At 38.8% G+C, this 22,854-nt stretch overlaps 1 protein-coding gene across 7 annotated transcripts in view; it reads right to left on the bottom strand.

Moving 5' to 3' along the window:
- SSX2IP (SSX family member 2 interacting protein) overlaps positions 1-22,854 on the bottom strand; it is a 42,149-nt gene that overhangs the window by 5,824 nt on the left and 13,471 nt on the right. For 2 of the 7 annotated variants that reach the window (XM_071565157.1, XM_071565155.1), the window contains exons 4-11: positions 9,873-10,006; positions 8,973-9,136; positions 8,519-8,719; positions 6,811-6,921; positions 5,469-5,604; positions 3,893-3,968; positions 3,644-3,815; positions 1,135-1,285 (exon numbers count right to left, since the gene is read on the bottom strand). In XM_071565157.1, the coding sequence (XP_071421258.1) occupies positions 1,135-1,285; positions 3,644-3,815; positions 3,893-3,968; positions 5,469-5,604; positions 6,811-6,921; positions 8,519-8,719; positions 8,973-9,136; positions 9,873-10,006 (1,145 nt within the window). Of the gene's footprint in view, positions 1-1,134; positions 1,286-3,643; positions 3,816-3,892; positions 3,969-5,468; positions 5,605-6,810; positions 6,922-8,518; positions 8,720-8,972; positions 9,137-9,872; positions 10,007-10,596; positions 10,685-16,872; positions 16,900-17,467; positions 18,021-20,332; positions 20,602-22,854 lie in introns of those variants that run through there. The other 5 variants (XM_071565158.1, XM_071565159.1, XM_071565161.1 and 2 more) reach the window with 5 other exon arrangements.

Below are 22,854 nucleotides of genomic sequence, written 5' to 3'. Positions count from 1 at the left end.
CCCTCACATCAGAGACTCCAAGTAAGAGCAAAGGGTTTTAGACTATTTGTTTCATCCTGAAAGACAGATACAAAGTGTATTCAAAAGCATTTCCATCAGACACATGAGGTTCAAAACTGGTGCTACACATGTAATCATCCACCAAATCCAGTTCAGAAAAAAAACAGTAATGAAAACATGGCTGTGTCACATTCCTTAAAGTAAACCAAGTATCTGCATTGTGATAAGCATTACACAAAATCCTCACTTGTTTCAGCAGTCATTTAGAAGAAAAAAAATCAAGACAACTGAAGACTTTCACTGACATGCTGTTAGCCTGTTTTTTTAAGTCTGTTTTTGAAGGGCTTGTGTATTCATAAAAATATGACAGTAACTATATTTATCACAGATATAAAAAGAAAGCATTTTCCTTCAAGCCCCATGAAGGAGAAATGGAGCTCACTAACATGGGATTCATGTTTTCATTTCAGCAAGGGAATGAATTGTACTTTGTATAACTACATACTGGTCTTTTTAATTTAATGCATAGCTAAATCACAATGATTGTAATGAGTCAAGTTTTGGCCCCCTGATGCCAGTATTTGAACATTAATCACATCATAAAGGACTGGACTATGGTCATTGCTATAAACCAAAAAACCTAAAAGGTGACTCCAAGAAAAGCATAAATAATTGAAGCATTTTTTCTGATACTTACTTTTCAGTTAGTTACACCAAAATAAAGTATTACAAGCATTCTTGAAATCCTTTCTAGGGTATAAACTTATTCTCAAAGACCATCTGCTCTTTTATTTGCAATTGCATGCATGACCTTCTCAGTCTTATTCTTGACCACAAACATCCCTGTGGTAGTGGCTGCACTTGCATGCATGAGAAAATAATACTAGGAAAGAATTTTATATATTTTTAGCTATCTTAATGCTATTTAACAGCTGGAAATGAGGAGAGTCCAGCACCATACCATCAGCCAGTTTGTTTTAGAAGGCCACAAGAAATATAAGAGGTATGGATGGGGCAAGACAAGACTCTTGAAAGGGAATTACCATTATGCATCCAATTACTTCAAACCACTGTATCTGTTTTACTTGTTTTCAATGCATTTTATACATACAAGTAATAAGAGCTAAACATCACCTTGGTTATCCAGCTTTTCAACGTGATTTCTCAACATTCTCCATTGATTTCTAATGCTGTTGATAAGCTGCTCTCGCACAGTTTCGCAAGATAATTCCCACATATTCTCTTTATTTAACTCTCCAATATCTTCCTCCAGGTCTGAAAGCACCTGTCGAAGCAGAACTAAAAAGCTGCAAACCACTCCAAATATGTGTGTTTGTTTACTTAAATATGTACAGAGATTTAATTTATTGAAGAGAAGGAAAACCCTTACATACAGGAAAGGTTTTTCCATCCAGGGAAATTTGACACTTGGGGAGTTCCATTGCCTGACAGCAGAATGCTGAAGAGACAGAAGTGACCTGGCAGGCCCCAGAACACCACCATAAAGAATGTGTCAGCTAGCGAGACTCACTCATTCTCACACTAAAGAGAATCTTCAGGCTAGGGAAGTTCAGACTGCTGAGCTCTGTTGCCAAACTTCAGTGGTAGCTGCCCATTAAATTACCATGCAGCATGGAGAGATTCAAGAAAGATTTTCTCCTGTTGACAATCAAGTCATTTGTCCTCCTCTTGTTTTCCTTCATGATTAAAAACATCCCACCACATACTGAAGGTGTAGTGAACCAGCACCTCTCTCTTCCACTCTGGGTAGTACTGCAATATTATGACAGACTGGCTGTTATCCGGCACAATGGTAAGCGATGAGAATACATTGCCAGCTGCCACACTGCAAGGTGTATGCTTCCTTCTAAGAGTAAATATGAAGCGGCATTCCTAAGTAGAAATGCAACGTTTGGGCATTGCATGTTCGGTTTGGGATTTTTGTTTGTTTGTTTCTTGGTTTTGTTGTATTGTTTTTTGTTTGTGGGGTTTTTGTTTTGGTTTGGTTGTTTTTATTGCTTTGCAAGGGATGCAGTAAGAGTTCGGGTTTGATACCAAAATACTGAATGAGCCACAAGTACACGTGAACTCAGATGCAATGTTTTAAATGAAAATATATTTTCTGACACTCATAAAGCAAATTAATACCTCTAAACAAAATGTTACTCCATATACAATACACATTGTCAGACAGATTAAGCCTAAAGTATATACTTTACTTCTGCAAAACCAATTTTTTGGGCACCGTTCTTAGTATTTATATTAATTTGACAAATATTAAAAAAACCCTAGGCAACATCCCTATTATAAAAACCTATCCCCAGTTCTAGAGTAGCATGAAATTAGAAAAGGCACAAAATAGATTAAATGCAACAAAAAACCCCAAAACACCACAACAAAACAAAAAAGTTCACAAATCAGACACCATCCTACAAGTCTGCTGAAGTAACTCTACTTGAGACTTGCATCTAAATAGTGCTTCCATTATTCCTCTCCTGGAAATTACCATTGCCTAGTAAGAAGTTGTTGTGTTTAACTCAATCAATTAATACTACAAAAGAACTAATCAGAAGTTTCAGTGCAGACTTAGTATTCTCTTAGTAGTCTATTAATGCTACAAGAGTTAACCTGTTTAATCACCCAAGAACAGTACAGCAATTAGATCTACTGACTTCCTACACAATGAATTTTTAAGGAAAAGGCTAACACACTGTACATTATTGACTACTTTATTAAACATGCATGGGAGCCATTCTGTGTAGTATGGGGGCAAGTCATCCAGCCACGAGTTTATTCACATCTTACACAGAAGTGGACAGAGAGCCAAGTGCTTCTTCACACAGCGCATTCTGGGCCAGGACTAGTGCACCCAAGATGGCTCAGAAAGAATGGCCTTAGTAGCCAACTTGAGCAGGACAGTGGACCTTTTACAATAGCAAGTACTGGATTCCACAGAGGCAGCACATTCGAGAAGGCTCCATCTATGCACACTTATGTACTAACATACTATTTACTGTAATGGAAAATGCTTCATACTTTGTTCTGTAGAGTATCCATATTCTCTTAAAAGCCTATTCCAAGTGCACCACTAATCCTGATGGTTCCTAGAATCCAGCCTTTACACATGTTCTCTCTGTTTCCACTCTCTTATGTCCAGGGCCCTGTACTGCTAAGCAAAAGCTCAGTAAAATTTCTAGATTACTCTCCACATCATTCTGACATCAAAACAGAACTGCAACTTCTAGCAGGGAATCAGAAAATGAATTAAGAAACTCTTGATAAATAATGAATGGGCAGTATACTGTTTCATAAAAAAATGTAAGAAATACTTAAAATATGGAAACAAACAAACAAAAACCCTGGGCACATAAATTCCAATATGCAATGCTATACACAATTGCATACTAGTAAATACTGCATTTAAAATTAATTCAAAGAATGTTTTAAGCTTTCCATTGACTGACTAGGAAGAATACACTGCGTATTGTTCATATACAGCAGAACACAAACATGGATGGATTTCAAACAAAGTACATGATGTGCAAATCACTCCAAGTCTCACTTTTTTTTTAGTAACTGTCAAATTATTTCAGCACTATACCAAACTACCATAGAGGTTTAATTTTAACTGAAGAATACTTACCAGCCCATCTTCAGACCTTTCTTTAGGTTTCTGTTTCTGTGGTGGGAGAAGTGAAATAATCTCTTTCTTCATTTGCTGAAGAACTTTCTTCAGCTCAGCATTTTCCTCTAAAAGCTGTTTTTGGCGTTGTTCATAGTCACTTAACAGAACTTTGTACATCTCTTTTTCATTTCTAGAAGAAATAATCTTACAGTAACAACATAACAGCCATAATATATGCCTCAATTAATGTTGTTCTAAGAGAACTACCTGGCTTCTGTCTTGTCAGTCCTCCATGCACCTCTCTTCCCATCAGCTCTACCAACATAATTTAGAACTTCCATAGCTACAAATGAAAAGGATATTGCAAAATGTGAAACAACATACAAACATATAAATATTCAGATGACAGTGCATTTACATGTAATTATAGTAAAGAGACTACATTACCCAAATATCCCCCTCAATCTTCAGACTCATATGAAACCACATTGCCCTGCTTAAAGCACAAACAAGACAGTCAAAAAAAAATGGGTTCTGTGTTTGGAAACTCAGAGATATGTATTCTCATCCTGTCATCTTTTTTATGCATTTCTTAATGACACCTTCATCGCCATTTCAATCTTTATCTCAGTGTATCATCTCTATCCTCTCTTCTGGCAATGATGTCAGTTTTATCTCCTCTTTAGGGTAAGTAATTTCCCAATGCTTCACAAGGTGTTCCTCAAAACAAAGAAACTTCTGTCCACATGTGAATAAAAATAAAATTAAAAAAAAAGCACAGCAGCAACAAAAACCCCAAATCCAGCATATGACTACAGATTAGTGGTCCAAACTCAATTCTAGTTAGCTACCAAGCAAACAGTAATTTGTTTTAAAACCAGGTTATTTTGACCTCACTGATACTTGAACTACTACTAGCCAACTAGAGTCAAGAACATGCAAGTTTTGCTGGCCTCAGGGTCAGGCTTCTAGAGCTTACTGGACTTACACCTGAAGATTTTCTGCAACCCAAACAGGTGCTTCTGCTACTGTGCCCTAACCTCATTTGGCTTCCTCACAAGCACTTTCAGAAAACTAAATGAGTAAAAAACCATCCTAGCAAGAACATGAATAGTTTTATTCTGGTTTAGTGAACTAACTCAGCTTGTTAAAAAACAACAGGCACTACTGCTGACAAAGAACCGAGTGTTGTGAGGGCAGTAGGTGGAGAAGAGCAGGAATTCCCTTCCACTGGAGATAAATAATATAGATACTCTAAGGCCTGATATATAACAAGAAGTACAGGGTTTTTTAGATACACAACAGTAAAACCCATTGTCAGCAGTACAGCACAAAAAGCTATATTCATGGTCAACAGCACTGATGAATGTCTTGAACATCGTTTTGGGGCAGTACAACATCCAAGTATTTGTGTGATAAAGGAGATCCGATTTCTCCTCATTTCTCATAGCACTAGATGGTATATTTTGTCTTGTGTTACTTCTCTACAACGTCTCATTACTTGTGTTAACCACAAGCAGAGTGCAGTATCTCAAGGAGAAAAAGTTCCTGATGGCAACTGCTGAGTGTAAACAGTGTATGACACTACCCAAAATCTTTCTACTGTCAGCAGCAGTAAGAAAGTAGAGGAGAGATGGCTCTAGCTTAGGAACTGATTCTAAATAAGTTTTCCTTAGTAAGAAAACTTCATTTTTTAAAGATCAGCATTTGGTTTGTGCTTGGCAAATAATCTTACAGAACACAATATAGAATAGTCTTAAATAAATAAAAATGCTTAAATTTGGTTCTGTTTAAGATACCACAGCAAAATAGCATATTCTGTAAAATTCAAAGAGCCACTTACCTATCTTTTTGTCCTTTTTACTCGTGACTAATTGCTGTAAGCGTTCCTTCAATTTGTTATATTCTCTCTCTTTCCTCTTCATATCGTGATTGTACTGTGTAGCTCTACTTGAAATAACGTTCTGTAACTTCTGAACCTAAAAGCAATCCCAACAAAGTGTGTTTCTTCAACTACATAGTATAAACACAAATTTCTTCAGAAAAGCAAAAACATGCAAAACAACGTTTCTATTAAATTGTATTTCAGTGAAAGTGACAAGAGGAACAATAACTCTCCCAGCCCATGAATTCTTATCTTAAGAGAGGTGACTTCCTTTCAGCAGGAACCTAAATCACAAGCAACAGATTTTAATACTATAGTTCCTCCAAAGTACAACCAAATCGATGTTCCAGCAACTCATAATGTTCTTTAATGCCTTTTTTGAACAGAGCAGAGAAAGACATATCTTTGCTTTCAGTAATTCATGTTCAAGATCTATGTCTAATTCCAAAGCATGCTTGTTAGGTTAACACTAACAAACTCCTCTTCCTTGCTGCAGCAGGGTGCTGGAAGACATTCCATTCCATTTGGTCTACAAGAACACGAAAACATCATAAAGCACATTTTTGACATGTACTGTCAATACCTGTGCTGGTTGGTTCTCTTCTAATTTTCAGATTTAACTGTACAAATGTACAGCACATTCAATATTTTAAGCTGGAACTCTAGGTGTTCACTATATACAGATAGTGTTGTGACTCCCAACTGTATGAAGATGTTTACGAAGACAGAACATTCACAGAAACTTCAGAACCACATTCACAGAAACCTAGGAGCCATGGAAAGTAAAGTACTAGGGAAGGAGCACACTGGAAACAAATCCCACATTAAGCCATGTCATGGTTGTTGAAGTGTTTTCTGATCTTAATGCTTTCAAGACGTTTAAGTTCAATGAGACTGTGCTTTTGAGCTGGGTTTCCCCCCCCATTTCCCTTCTTTATGGTCTTTTGCTCTCCTCTAACCAAAAAAAGAAAAGCCCTAATACAGCAATGTTTGAGTGACTGCATCCTGTAACCCCTGCTACTTTTTGGTATTTCTAAGCATCCTATGATAAAGCTGTACTCCTAAGTACAGCAAGTCTCAGAAAACTGCACATCCGCATTTCTGCAGTACTGTCTGCTATTATTGTAACTTGGACATATTCCTTATAGAACCTATTTATCCATATGCAACACGCCAGTTGTCTTGAAAGACAACACCAACAAAAAAAACCATTCAAAATGAGCAATCACAAGACTCCGTGCAAAAAAAACACTCTTCAATGTCTATGTAATGACTTGTGTTAATGTAAAAAATTACTCACTTCATCCTTTTCATTTTTAAGTAACTGGTGCAAATCTCTGTTCTTGTTTTGCAGTTGTCTGTCTCTTTCCTGAAGCCCAACTATTTCCCTTTTAGATAATTCCAACTGTTCCTAGAAAAAGCGTTGATAGTTCGATATCAATAAAGAATTAATAGTAAAAGATTTAAAAAAAACCCAACAATCAGTCAAAACCAACCATGCAAAGCAAACTGCCAAACCACCTTACTTGAGATATGGCTTAGTATTTAACAGATCTTATACGGTTACGACTTTTTCATTAAGTCAGGATTCCATAAGCATATCCATACTGGGAAAGTGAAGTGGATACTAAGCAACCTGTATGAATTTGGGACTACAGTTCTATTGGAACATTTCTCTTAAATAATCTAGGGTACAATTAACACTGATATGCAGACTGTGACCATATCAAAGCATATGGGACATTTCACATATACAGAGAAGACTAGACAGATGATTTCGTAACAGATGATGCAAAACTAGCATTTCAGAAAATTTTGTCCCCAAATATGAGACTCAGATATGAAATTGGCACCTTAAATGACATCCACCCAAGCTCTTTTCCTTCATATGCACAGCGAGGACCAAATGTGTAGATATATTTAAGCAACAAGAACTTCTAAGCAATCCACAATGAAATACAGGTAACACAATAGTGGAAGACAAGAGGATTGCTGTATGGTACCTGAGAAACTTTACAAGCTGACAGCCAAATTAAATGACCTGGGATTGATGTAGTACTAACAAGTCTTCCCCCTTTCACCTTAAAGCTGTACATCTAGGGAAAGCAACTGAAGTGTTCTGGAAATTAACACTATATAGTGTTTGTATAAAAATGAGTGCAGTTACACCTGGCTTTTAATGTCACATCAAAATGCTTCTACATAGATGCCAATCTCAGCAGAAGGACCGCTACGATTTTGAGAATCTACAGCAGTATTTCTCGAGGAGGTAGTGCTGGCCAGCCCAAGTGAAAAGCAAGCCTAAAAAGCACTGAATCATGCACTGAAATACTTTTTCCTTTTTTATATTTTATTCTCTTGATGCAATCAACAGAAAGATATGACTCTTCCAGTATTACTACACATACAAGTACCCATGAAGTAGGCACAATGTATCAGCTACTCCACAGTGACTGGCCTTGTGCATGTGTTTATCCTGATAAAATGAAGCTTAGTAACTTCTGGTTTGACAACAGCTTCTGAGCAATTCTTATAAAGACACTTTGTAGTCAGATATCCAAGGAATCCAACAACAAAAAAACACTGGAAAAAATACTGATACAGAAAAACACACTAGAAGTGTTCACTTATGCTTTTACTTGTTAGAATTATATTAGGAATTCATCTTTTAGAGCTGGGCATAGCCTTTTAAAACAATAGTAAATCATATGAACTGAAATGTTTAACATTTTCACCCACAGCATACATTAACACTTTCAATCTGAACAGTCTTCTGCCTTCCCTGATTAAAGATGCCATAATTCACATAAGCTTTCAGTTCTTTTGATAACTCATATTTCATTAACTTTAATGCCTTTTCAACTGGAAAAAAAAGACTTCAAAAAACTCCCAAATGCACATGAAAATAAAACAATAGATTAGTACTTGGAAGGAAAAAAACCCAAAAGTTCTTGCTGTTAAGAATGTACAGAACTGGACAACATTGGTGGAATGATCTTGTTTTCTACCTTTAATTTAGCATAGCAGTTCTGTAAGTGATCCATATCACTTCCCAGTTTCAGATGCTGCATTTCTACTTCCTCCTGAGCTCGAAGGTTCTTGTGCTGAAGTGCAAGTAATCCATTCATACAATTTATGATAGATATTAAACATAAATCTTTTCCTTTGGACTCCACATAAATAGAGGGAAAGCCCAGTGTTGTCAATTCCTGGTAAAAGACAAGGGTAGGGCGGGAGGGAAAGGGATCAATAATTAAAACAAGCTCTCACAATTCTCCAAAAGACAGAAACAGTATCAAGTGACATTCTGTATGAAGGGCAAAAACCCAAATCCTACTCCCCACCAACCTGAGCTTCTAAGCACTAAGGAAAAAGCCTTCTTAAATCCAGTCAATCTTTTTTACCACAATTGATTTAATGCCACCTGCACACAACCTCAATAAACAAAAAGGTCTAGCTTACCCTATCAATATAGGATATACTCTGTTCAATATTCTCTTCTGTGCAGAAGGCACTGTAAAAGCTGTGCATGTTTCTGGATGAAGGCAGTGGCAAACGTAGCACTTCTGAGTTCATGCTTGGAGATCTCTTTCTTTCTGAGGTATATTGTAATATATTTTTGCTATCTAAAAATTAAACATTAATAAATAAATCAGGGCTAAATAGTTTAAGACAAATCACATTGAAAAAAATCAAATCCTTATGTACTCAAGTTGTTTTCACAATTCCAGAGCTTAGATTTTCATATAGAATTACATATATAAAACAACTCATAATAAATAAAAAAAGGTTAAACTTTCTCTGAAGATTTAAAGACACAATAACATGAAGGTATCATATCATTCAAATTTTACTCATCCACCAAGAAAAAAGTAACCAAAACCTTTCTTCCTTATTGACTTGTTAAAACACAATTTTTAAATTTACTTATACAGGTGCAAGAGATGTGCATTTACTGAAAATTCTTACAGGATGTATGGTATCTTTATTAAGTGTATGCTCTTCCACTAGGAAGAAATAGGCAAGAAAACACTCACTTCTTTAACAAACTTGTAAGCAATTTATGAGGCAAAAGAATACAGAGCAAGTAAAGAAACCTCTGAAAACATATGCTGATAGGTGTGATTAAAAAATATAACTGAAGAGTCAGAAAACCTTTCCATATACATGAAAGGATAGTACTTTATAGTAGTATTTCTGTAAGGACGCAATCCAAGACAAAGAACTGTTTGTACTATATGTTATTTAACATTCTGTTTAACCAGTCAAATATGTCATGCACAAAACTCTCCTTCTGTTTAGCAGCTATAACATCACGGAAAAATTAGCAAATCCACTACATTCGTGATATTAGTGGTTTACCTGATGACAGCACTGGCACAGTAATGGTCTTCCAATCTCCCATAGCAACAAAGACCAGCAGAGTACCTGAGCAACCGGTTCCGTGGTGAAGTATTCCGGACAATTGCTGGCAACGTGTGTTACGTAGGCATCTCCTAAAATAGCAGGAGCATTTTAGATTAACAAAAGCAGCTAATACAGCTAGAAGATTAAAGCAGGCATACAAGAGAGACTGCTGAACTTGAACCATGTTAAATTTTTCTATGAAACACAGTAAACACAGCAAATATTACATGATAAAAATGATGCAACTATCAATATTTAGATTCAAACTTAACTGTCTTGTAAACCACTAACAAAAGCTAACATACCATGCACACATGAAAATAATGATTCACACTATAGATAACTCAGTTTTTTCTGTTGATGTACATCAGAGGAAACACAGCAAGACAAATATTAAATATTTTCCTGACATACAATCAGGAAGCAATTTTATTGAAGTAAATTTATAAGAAGTTTTAATATAAGTCTCTGTGGGATAAGTCTAAGTGGGATTATTAAAGGGAAGTGTTATAAAGGCCCTAGAAAAGATACATTGGCAGACAGCAAAGGAACTTCTAATAAATATTTAACCATCTAAATTAAGTTATACATTCAGTTATATTGCCTTTCCCTGGCAAGTTGCTTGCTTCTCTGCAGAAATTCCAAAATTGTTGAAGAAAACAGACAGGAGAAGCCTTACCCTGCTGGCACAGCCACTCAGCACAGCACTGTCCCTCCAGAAACCAAAGGAAAGCCACCCACTTGTAAGAAGAACAGACTGACTGTCCCCTCACCCTCCTTCCACTACACAGTAAGAAGGCACATAATAGCATTAATTATCTCCCTACTGGAAACTTTAAATCCAGCTTGGACGCTTAAGATTGGGACAGCACAACCCATCAGCTGTTAGGGGAACAATGATACTTCAGGGAAACAAACTGTCCACCTGACAGGAAAGAAGGCCTCTTTGTTTTAAGCAACACTTTAGAACAAAGTCTCAAGTCTTTTTTAAATGGACTCTGTAGACTTTTAGAGCACAGGGATGTTCTCCTCCAACCCCCTGCTAATATTCCAAAAAACACACTCTAGGTAAGCAGCTTTGAAATTTCTGACTCCAAAACATATTTTTATCACAGTGGAAAAAGCTATCATTTGTGGAGGAAAAAGAAGGGAAGGGGGGGGGGGAAAAGTGTGCTGTTATCTATGAGGTATCTGGAGAACACAGAGACAGTAAAAATCCTCATCAGCACAGAACACAGTGTCCAAAGTAAAACCATGTTTTTGAGAGATCATACTGGTGCACCATGTTACAGAATGCTCAGCACTTGAAAAAAACCACTAAAAAAAGTGTCCAGACAGATGAATATTTCACCAGGTTCCCAAACCTATGTGGAAAAAAGGTAGACAGCTATTCCTCATATGTGATGTAATTCAGTAGTTCCTGAAAGCTTTTGCATCTGAAAGCACACAAAAGCAGCAAAAAACTACAGTCAATACAACAATCTACTTGTAGCTCTTGTTTAGCCAATGTTTTTTATGCTTTCCCTCTGCATGTATAAACTTATGCATATTTTTCCTTTCCCCCCACCTGTAAAATCAAGATGTTCAGAAATGAACTAAAAAATTGTGCTTTTAAAAATGGAATCCAAAGTCAAACTAAGTTTTAAGAGAACATACTTCTTATATGTTAGTTTCATTTCTGATGGATCCATTGAATAAATGTGTGAACTTATGAGAAAACGGCAGCAAATTAAATACAAGTACATTCTCATTACTGACATCGCAATTCTGCATTCTAGTAAGATATTTCAAAAGGTTGTTAAGGATCTCAACACACACAAATGCCATTAAGGATGTTGGCAAGTCCACAAAAATACCACTGACATTTCAGATACATCATTACTTCCAAGCAAACTGGCATTTATTCTCTAAGAGACTTCATACCTATTATGAGATTTTATCACCCACATTCCCTGAATGAACAGTATTATCAACCCACAGGTCTTTCTACACTGACAATACTATTCTGACACAGCATCTATCACCCCAAACAATGTTGGACTGGAAGCAGAAACAAGACTAGTCCAAATGTGCAAATGCAATGATTCTCTAAACTGGAGCCCTTCAAGTCAGATGCAGATTCAACAGCAAGACTACTCTCTAGTGAGACCCTGTTAACAACAGAGCACATGGAAAATTAAGACACAAACCCAAGCTCAGAGAGATGTCCTGTGAACACAAAGCAAGAATACACAAGAAGTACAGTAAAGTCCAGATATTGCAACTACATTCTTCTCTCAACCCTGAAAGCTCTAGAGCCTTTTGTCTTGAGAAGACCACCTGCAGTCCACTGCACACTGTTTAATACATCAGACTAAAAGCCACCTTCAGCCATTTCAAGATTTGAAAGGCACCAAATTCAAAAACTTCCTTCAACAAGTAGACAACTACCTCAAAATATTTCAAATTATTATGTGTCATCAGACAAGTGCAATAGCTTTAAAGGAGTAATCATTTCAAGGAGTGGTCAGCATTCTGTAACTGAATCACCTTTACATAGTATGTTTCAAATTAACATTCAGATGTGCAGAACAAGACAATTCTGTGTCAGCTGCAAAAGAAAAAGTCTTGTGGCACTCAATCTCAGGCTAAGATCATCTCATCAGCTCCACATGGCTTCTACTGCTAGTTCAGCACCTCAGCAATGACCCCTAAAGTTGTATAGTGATTAACATCCATCATATACATTTCCAAGCCAGTGTAGGCACTCGCTCTGGAGAAACATGTCTCCATATAACCTCACTGAAGTATGCAAGAACTAAAGATGAACATTACTGGTGAAGACAGAGTGGATGTGAAATTTATTTACTGTGTTTTCAGAAGGGAGCTTTCGTAGAGTACAATGGTCTCTTAACATACCAGGGAATATATTCATATAGAGGATGCAAAAGGATCACTCTGGAGCAAAATTTCATGTAATTATGGAAGAATAATAAAACGACACAAGATTGAAAAGTACTTGAGGGACCTTCCTAGGCTATCCTAGTCAAGAGAAAAGGCTTGAACCAAACAAGGTAGCAAGAAGGTTTAGAGTTTGTCTTTTTCCTCCCCTTCAATTCTGATTAGAAAAAATGCAATAGCAAGTAAAAATCTAATTTTGCTGTTCCCCAGTATCTCACAGTAATGTCAAAAAATCTCAATGACTGCACGTAGGAGAGAAAACCACTGAACAGCCAAAACTGCTGTAACTACTTAAAGATTTTCCCTCTGTGCCCATTCCTCGTACACAGGGAATTATTATAGTATTTCCCTAGCAGGTTTGATGATTTGTCCATAAACTTGTAACAATCCACTGCTTTCTAGATGTAATTGTGCCAACTGGCAGCATCACTTCCTGTCCTAAGCAATTCCTGGAGAGGACAAGACATGGATGGATTGTCCAAAAATGAGCCTCTGGAACCCAATTTCAAACACATGAAAAAAGGAAATCTTAAGTATCAAACAAAAACCCCCAACATACACTCAACTAAAATCACAGATCTTGATTAATACCGAAGAACCAGTAATCAAAACAAGGACTCAAGTGCATTTTGGAACAAATGAAGTACAAAAAACCCAAAGAACTTTAAAAAAAAGTGTTGCCATGGTAATAACATACCAGAACTTTTTTGAAAAGCACCTGGGGAATCTTCAGACAAAAAATCTACAGAAGTATTTCCAGAAACTCATAGATAATTCACTAACAAATACATTTTCTTTTCAAAAACAAGTTTAAAGTTCAAAATAGCATTTTTCACAAAACAAAAGAGCTGAAAGAAGCTGTTCTTATTTACTGTTTTGTGTTTTAGAGGACAGAGGAGGAACTAACAATTAACATGCCACAATTTAAGAAAGAAATCTGATGAAGTAAGCCTGAGTTCAGGCCATATCAAAAATTGAAAATCAAAAGCAGCAAGAAGTAGCATTATAAACTTAACACAATGCAGCACACCTAAAATTTCTAAATATCATGCTTAAACTGGAAAAGGAGCAGTTGTAACTGGGTTTGTAAAAGTCATTCAGACATCCAGCAGAGAATCGCTTGTCACAGCGCTGTGCTGTGATCACACTGCACCATCTGGTCATCTCTAACCTAGACAGGGTGGGACACAAGTTGGAAATGCAGTATCTGGTAACCCAGAAAACTTTTAACCCCCCAAGGCAGAGAGGATACAGAAAGGAACCTCTAGAGAGGTGCACTGTCTTGGAAAAAAGATTGAAAAGTCAGCATCAACCAGAAATTGTCAAACATTCCTTTTCTCTGTATTTCAAACACTACTACAAACTGTCACATGCATATGTTTCAGCTTGCAAAATTGTGGGGGCACATACATAGCATTTACTTAAAAGCCAATGTGATTTTTTTTTCTACTGAAATAATCAAAAAAGAGCTGTGAGGCTGTTTAAAGCTTTTGTCTAGTAATCCACAGATGGCTTTTATCTGGATAGACACAGACACAAAAGTCTAGGTAAATTTAAGGTAAGATCGAGTCACGTCACTGTAGGTTTACAAATATATCCCCGTAATGACATATACTTGCTTTAATTCATGTAATTGACATGAAAGTCCCTGCATTTCCTCCCTTGAGTTTTGATATTTATTCTCTCTCTGTATAGAATTTTTAATAACACTTCACAGTTAGAGCACTAACATGTATATCATATTTGGTAATAAATGTATAGTTCAAAGGATTTCTTCCTGTAAAAATCTATTACAGTTTTAGTGACCTTTATTTAGTATTGTAACTTTAATGATGGGTCTTACAATCAAAGCAGATGCCAGATTTTTCCTCCCACACTTCAAATGATTAAATTGCCACAATTTTGTATTAGTTTCAAAATGAGGGTGAGTGAATCCCTCCATTTATCCATACTCTATGGGAACTTCAAGTAATGTCAGATTGCAAGCTAAACTCCCCATTGTTGTCCAAAGAAATGTGAAAAAATCCAAGTCAAACCACCCACCCAGGCTGTGGATATTAAGTGTCTGCTTCATTCTGAATGCATCATACCTGAAAAATCCCAACTACATTTTTCCATTCTATTTTACTTTAAAAAAATGAAACCAAAACAACACACTCAAGAAAAACAAACCAACAAAATTACTACCACAGGTTTTAATATACATTCAATCTTCTCATTTTACATACACAGATGACTGAAATTCTGTTAATTCAATCACTGAAAGACTTGAAACATGTGGAAATGTTTTATCTGGTTCCCAAATTCCTACTCCATTTTGAATTAACACAATGAATTTCACATTAGCATTTTCCTATCACTAAACAATAGCTCTATTGTTAATCTTCAAAATTTTATTTCTCTCTTTGTGTTTACAAGCCACTTACTACACACAGCTGGAGCAGAACACTCTGTTACCAAATCTCCCCATGTCACAGACAAGAGGGAAACCTCAGAAACTGTTTTCTGCATATCTTTCTCATCTTCCTGAGATCAGCTTTAGCCAGACTATAGCCTGTCTGTCTCTGCAAGCAGACAACTTTTTAAAAGAAAAAAACAAACAAACAAAAAACCAAAACAAAACAAACCACCACCTTACTAGTTCCTGGGCAGAGCCAGAACTTGTATTGCAGACATCAGAAATTGCGAAACTCCCAAGTTTCAGTAGCATATAACCTGCAAGTTAAATCGGGCATGGAATGCAAGAAGGTAACTCTAACTAATTTCTCTAAAGATTGCCAGGGTATTCAAAGAATAGTTCTCCTGGAAATTCTAGGTTTCAGTTATCAAAACATGTCACAGAACAGACTTGGCAAGTGCAAACAAATAGGACTGGTGAAATGTCAGCATACCTTCTGGGGAAGGAAGGAACATTAACAAGTCTGCCACAGTGCTCTGGAAGATGGAATAATCCAACACACCTGGGCAAGACGGCGTAATTGGATTTTCAAAAAGCTTTTCACAATGTTACCTCCAAAAGCTCTTAAACTAAGATGTCAGAGGAGTTATTAATGACCGGTTATAAATGGGGAAGGGTAAAGTGTATGAATAAGTTAAAGAAGGGTGAGGACTGCGTATGAAAGTCCCAAAGAGACAAAAATTAAGAGTCCCAAAGGGGCCTGTGCAGGCCTCTGTTTTGTTTAGTAAATTTAAAAAGGGGATGAACAGGTGATGTACTTATATACTCTAAAGAGTTATCCACGAAAACAAACACTCAGATTCAATAACAAACTGCTGAAAGTTGTTCTCACACCAAACAAATAGATGATGAAAATCAACAGCTGAAATTCCTTGCTCACAAATGCAAACTAACACAATGCAAAAGACAACTCTGCTATGCACTTAAACCAACAGCCTCTAGTTAGGCATTTTCATGCAGCAAGAGATCCCAGGGTTACCATGATTAACGCTCTGGAAGTAACAGCTCACTGGCAGTTAACAGAATACGGGAGCAGAGGACAGATAAGGGTAATTATTATGTCTGTATGAACACCAAGCTTCTCCAGCTTAAAGTACTACACACAGGTACAACCTTCCCTGCAAAAAAGGGGGGATGCACCTGAATATGGTTCAACAAGGTCAACCAATGCTATCGTACAAGAAACTAATAAGCTATGATTTTTCAGGTAGAAGAGGAAACAGCTAGAGAAATAAGACCAACATACAGAAAATAAATACTCATTTCTTCTTTTAACACAGCAGTTATAGTGAGCGAAATGAAACATTCACTGCAAAAGATGAAAAATAAGGGCTTTTTCCATACAAAATACAGTTAAACTGTGGACTTAAATCACCATAAGGTGCTGTGAAAACTAAATATACAAATTGCCTCTAATTCTTAAAAAAACATCCATCAGCAGTTAAATTTAAAATGACAGATACAACCTCTCCTTTGAAATCCTTCAGCTCCAGACTGCAGTATACTGGGAGCATGCACAGATAAAAGCATTGCTATATACAAGCAACCTCTACTTACCATCTTTTTCTTACCATCTGCTGCCAGCTTCAGAAACAAGATATGGAAATCAATGAGACTACGCTCTTTCCAGTCCAATTTATAACTGATAGTACCACAACTTTCTGCTTCCCTGCCCCCACCAAGGAAAACCCCCAAAATAACATCTTTTCCCCTAAATCCTTATAACCTGAAATTTTCATTAATTGTATCAAATAGTCTCCCTATGCCTCCTTTCTAAGTTCACTATTAAAATTTATCTAATACGTTCACATTTTACTTCAACTGCCTCCTGTTTTAAAGTCATTGCCCTGAAATTCCTATCATTCCCTGGCAGCCTATGGAGCCTCGCAGAACTGTTTCTCTGACGGCACAGCAAGCAGCAGAGCATTCTACATAAACAGGGGATGCAGTAACACTACAAACTGGTCTCACATTACTGTTTGATCTTTAAACCGAAATGAGTCTTGCTGCAAGTAAATAAAATTTTAAACGAGATTTTAAAAAAATCGCCCAGGTCATTCACGGAACCTGCACTCTTACATCACGTGAGCCACCAGTTCAACCCGAGCAGCCACAAATTCCCTGACTCAGTAGAAAGCTTTACGGCTCCCACCTCCGAGCATCTGCCGCTTGTAGCTTCGCACAGACAGCAAAACGCTGGGCCTCTGAGCGCGGAGGGGAACAGCCGGCAAAGCCCAGCCGAGCTGCAGCTCTGCCTCGTCCCTGCGGATCAGCCGGAGCCTGAGAGGAGGGCGCACATATCAGGACCAAGCACCGCCGCGGCCAGAGGCTGCTGCCCCCGCACGGGGCCCCTCCCCCGGTCCGGGGCGAGCCCAGACTACGGGAATGCCGACCCTGCGGGCGGGAGAGCCGAGCCCACCCGAGCCGAGCCGAGCCCAGCCAAGCCCGGGAGAGCCCAACGCCGCTGCCCCAGCCCCACCGGCCGCCGCCTCCCCTGCGCCCGCCAGCGCCGTTACCGCCGCGCGTGGAGCGGGACGCGGCCCCACCGGACGCTCCTCCCGCGGCGCTGGTGGCGAGGGGAGGAGCCCGCGCACCCACCACCTGCTGCAGCTACACGGTCGAGAAGGAGGCGCCTCCCAAGCGAGCCCCTGTCCGCGGCCGGTGCGGCCCCCGGCCAGCCCCGCGGGGTAAAACCCCCGCCCCGCCCCGCCGCTGCCATTGGCCGGTGGTTGCCGGGAGACCTTCACCGGCACCTGCTCCGCGCCCGCCGGGGCGGCCCGAGCGGGGCCCGGGCATGGCAGCGAGCTGGGCACCTGTGGTGGCGCCCACACGGGAGGATGAGCGAGAGCACCGCGGGTTTGACTGCGAGAGGATGAGCGAGAGCACCCCTGGTTTGGCTGCGGGAGGATGAGCGAGAGCACCCTTGGTTTGGCTGCGGGAGGATGAGCGAGAGCACCCCTGGTTTGGCTGCCGGAAGTGCCCGCGGGGCCTGGGCCTCTCACAGCTCCTCCAGGCCACCTGTGCCAGTGCCTCAAGTACGCTAACAGTAAAGAATTTCTTACTGACGTATAATCTAAATGACTCCTCTCTTAGTTTAAACCCATCCTCCTTGTTCCCTCCCTATCTGCCTATGTAAAAAGTTACTCTCCTTTATAAACTCACTTCAGGCACTGGAAAGTGTGATAAGGTCTCTCCGGAGCCTTGTCCAGGCTCAACAACCCCGACTTGCAGCCTGCCCTCACAGCAGAGGTGCTTCAGCCCTCCGATCATCTTCCTGCCTCCTCCGGACCCGCTCTAACAGGACATGTGCCCTGTGCCAAGGACCCCAGAGCTGGATGCAGTGCTCCACATGGGCTCCCACCAGGGCAGAGGAGAGAGGGAGAATCACCTTCCTCGGCATGCTGGCCATGTTTCTTTTGATACAGCCCAGGATGGGGTTGGCTTTCTGGGCTGTGAGCACACAGCTGGCTCATGTCCAGCTTTTCATCCACAGGAACCCCCAAGTCCTCCACGGCTGTTCTCAGTGGGTTCTTTTCTCAGTGGGTTCTTCTCCCAGTGTCATATCACAAAAATGCCTCCTTGTGGTAGTCATTACATATCTGACAGCCCTCTCTGTGTCTGGGAGTGATGGTGGAGGAGCAGCAAGATACCCATCTGGCACATGCCTTATTGCACCTCAGAGAACATCAGTTAAACTGTCCAGCATCACACCACTAAGTATGTGATGATACCTAATGTGTTGAAATTTTCATCCTAAAGTACTTGCAGGTTAACAATAATTTTCAATGTTATCAATCTTATTCTGTTATGAGCTTTTTTTTTCAAGTTGAGGTCACCAGAACAGGCTCTGCTGAGGGAAAAAAAAACATTCTAATACAGTAAACAATTTCATTTCTGATGATTAATGGGCATGTAGAGAATATTAAGCTCCATTCTTTGTACACTTACCTTTAATGAATGGTCAAATATTCTCTTTACATTTAGCTTTGAGGGCAGTACTCTGTTGCAGGACTCAATGCAAGTAATCACAAACATCCAAACAAAGTAAGGAAGAGATTGAGGATTATTCTTGTCATTTTTTTAAAAGCTAGGGTGTTACTGACCAAACCAGGAAATAAAAAAACCAATTACTGATATAAAAGAAGCTTAGAATGCAGTAGACAAAATGACTGCTATGACTGGAAAGACACCATCACAGAGAAATCACAGCAATTAGGATATAAAATACTTATTTTTAATAGATTATAGTTATATGCTCAGTCTTAAACTCAGTTATCCACCCAAGTTGGCAAATTTTGATTTTTTTTTAGTATCTCCAGTATAAAAGCTTGGTAAAGCAGGATACAGGCAGTACATTAGCATTTTCACTGTTAGGGTCACTAAGTGGGTATGCAATAAGGGATGGTATTGTGAAAGAAAATGAGTTTTGTAGGTTTTCCTTCCACAAATGGTGGTTCAAACAAGCTGTGATAAACCTCCCTACAGCTCTAACACACTTCTTGCTCTGCATCCAGATTCTTTTTCACTCAACATTTCTGGTTTTCAAAGGTCAGCTTGAGAACAGAAAAATGCTTAATAAGGTCAAAATTTAACTCCCAGGAATGAAATATACTCCTGTTATGTATATTGGAAATAAAGCTGTTTCTGTCTTTTATGGGCAGACTATGACTACTTTTCCAGGCAGATGAAAGGGAATATTGGATCAGTATACTGACTATTCCTTGCTGTATTGGAAGCACAGTCTATCACCTGCAGAAGTACTGATTATTGTTTTGGCTTTTTATTACCTTTTCAAAAGCACTAATGAATATTTTTAATAACTAAATTCGTTTTAGTGTTATTTAGGTCAAAGGAAATCCTTGCAGTGCAGAAAAAACCCTTTCATTTATGACTCAGGTTAATTGCAGAGACTTTGGACCTTTATACATTAGCTTTGCTGCAGCTGCACTCCTATGAGGAAGCAGAGTTTTACATAGAATATAATATGTTAGTGAAAATGGCAAGCGAGACAACAGACCTTGTTCACAGGAAGGATTAAGGGATGGGTGGTGCTGAATTTCCTTTGTCTATTTGATCTTAGCAGCTGTTCCTGAAGTTGATGCTATTCAAAGGAGAGCTCCCGAAGTACTCTGCTGTGCATCATGGATCAGGTTTGGTTTATGTTTTTTAAAAGGCTGGCAAGGAAACGAAGAGTCTTTGTGAGATGCATTTGTGCAAGAGTGTAAGAGGAAATTTTACCGTATGAAAAAGTGTAGCCCAACACAATCCTTCACTGATAATATACCAGTTTGGTATAATAAAGTCTTTGTAAACTGCAGTGAGGAGTAAAACACACCTTTCTAAAGTGGTTCATAACCGGGTGACAATAAGTAGGATTTCGGTGTAGGGAAAGGGTGGTGTCATTAAAAGTTTTGGGTCCTAAGGGATACAGTAAAGGATAACAAAATATTTCCTGTGCCATCTTGAGTAACATCATAAATATCCTGTAGTGGATGTCAGGTCTTCAGCAGTAATGCAAATTTTAAAAGTATGATTCCTTAAACAGTTTTTTCCTTCGTTTCTGGGTTTGCTTTATTCTAAGCAACGGAATTATGTGGAGAATCCTTCTATTCTGCTTTATAATTCAGCAGTTTAAAAAACCCCAAAAACTTGTGTTATTTCATAGCTGTTCCCCTCTGTCATATAGACTATTATCCCTTAAATTAATGTGGGATCTATTTCTTTTAGAAACATATTTCATAGAATAAATTATTAGAGAAATTTTGAAGATGTATTTATTATTTTTAATTCGTAATTCTTTGTTAAAAAGTGGGATTAAGAATTATAATGGGAAAAATATTAAAGAACCGGAGGAAACTAGTTGGTTTGTGAAATCAGATATACAAAATACCTCTAAAAAGTTAAATTCAAGCTGAGTTTAAACTATAATATGAACAGGGCAAACAGGCTCCTACAATTCAGAAAGAGCTGGACTGATCCACGGTTCGTTTGCATTTCAATTCAAACTCATCTTCTTAAGTACATTCAAAAATGCTGTTTGCTGGAGTGGTTTCTATAGCAGTGTCCTGCTTGATTACAAATCAGCAGGGCTGACGAACCCTGGACTAGCAGAAGCTCATTAAAGTGTCTGATCCTGTTATGCAATAGGCCAGTGGCAGCCTGTGACTCCTTTATTGTCTCTTGGTGTAAGGACTGTGTCTCGACAAAGCCCAGCTCATGGGGCTTTCATGTCTCTTGTGGAGATGCATAAAAATAACCTCATGAGCCAGTCTGTGGGTTGTGCTGTGCACTAGTAAGCCCTTTAAGGTCTGGTCTTGGTTCCAGCTCACACATTAGAAGCTCCAATCATGCAGTGATTTTAATAGATACCTTTGGACCCCACTGGAGACTCCAAAGGTGCAGTGACCTACAATAGGATATAGGACTTTACTTACTTAAAACCACCTGTGTGATCCAGTTCCTCCTCTCCTCCAAGGCCCCATTACATGAGAGTCACTTGGCTCAGTATTTAAAAAACATTTAACTTTTGTCTGAAACTTTCCTCTGCTCTTGCACTTAGACTGTGAGATTTCAGACTAATCCCAGTTACATTTAAAAAAGTACAGAAGAAGATGTTTATCTCCCACCCGGTGTTCGACCAAGGACACCAACAGTCACAAAAATGTCTTTGGGATGAGATGGTGTATCCCCCACCCACAACTTAATGCCAAACCAGAGCCACAGAAAGTAAGCTCATCATAAGGGATCCAAGGTGGTGCAACACAAAAAGGATGCTGACTCCACAGAAAAGAAGCCACAGCCAAAACCTTTGAACAGGAGTGCCTCAGGGTGTCTGACAAGATGCCAACTAAATCATGGGCTGTCACTGTTTTACTGCTCCTCCCCAAACTTGTCTACACAGTTATGCTTTTGCACAGTCCGTAGTTTTTATTGCACCCTCATCTGAGCCAGTTCAGTTCATTAATTCTAATTATTTGAATTTTTTTTTTGTTGAGCTAGAGTTCCAACAACTTAGCAAGTGAATTGGTTCACAGATGGTTCCACATGTGCTAGAGCCAGTCCGAAACAATCCAGAAGGGGAGAGAAAAGAAAGAATGAGTGGAGGAATGGACTCCCCAGTTTTAGTGTCAATGATGCATTAGATACTAATCCCTTTCAGGGAACTACACCAGCTACACCAACATATGTATCTCTCTGCAACCTTTTTACTGGTTAAACATGTGAACAGTTATTTGCCTCATTTAACTATCTCCACACATGATATGGGTACCATAGGCACTCAGATTTTCGTTCCATTCTGGTAGGAACACACCAGATAAGCTTTCATTGGATTTACCCCAAAGACCTTTGGAGGAGGATAAAACAACAGATGGCTACAATGCCTGCAGCAACTCAGGTTTCTTTTTGAAATCATTCAGACTATTAGTGGTTCAGGGGACCTCTTTCATGAGGTAAGGAGCAGCACAGACAATACCATTTCGTGCAGCTCTATTGAAGAGTTTCAGTGATGCAGATAAGTCATGACAAATTTTGATATTA

The sequence above is a fragment of the Pithys albifrons genome, chromosome 10, assembly GCF_047495875.1.
Source record: "Pithys albifrons albifrons isolate INPA30051 chromosome 10, PitAlb_v1, whole genome shotgun sequence".
Taxonomy (NCBI): domain Eukaryota; kingdom Metazoa; phylum Chordata; class Aves; order Passeriformes; family Thamnophilidae; genus Pithys; species Pithys albifrons.
Note: the sequence above shows the minus strand (reverse complement) of the source record. Positions and strands in the feature narration are given on the sequence as shown.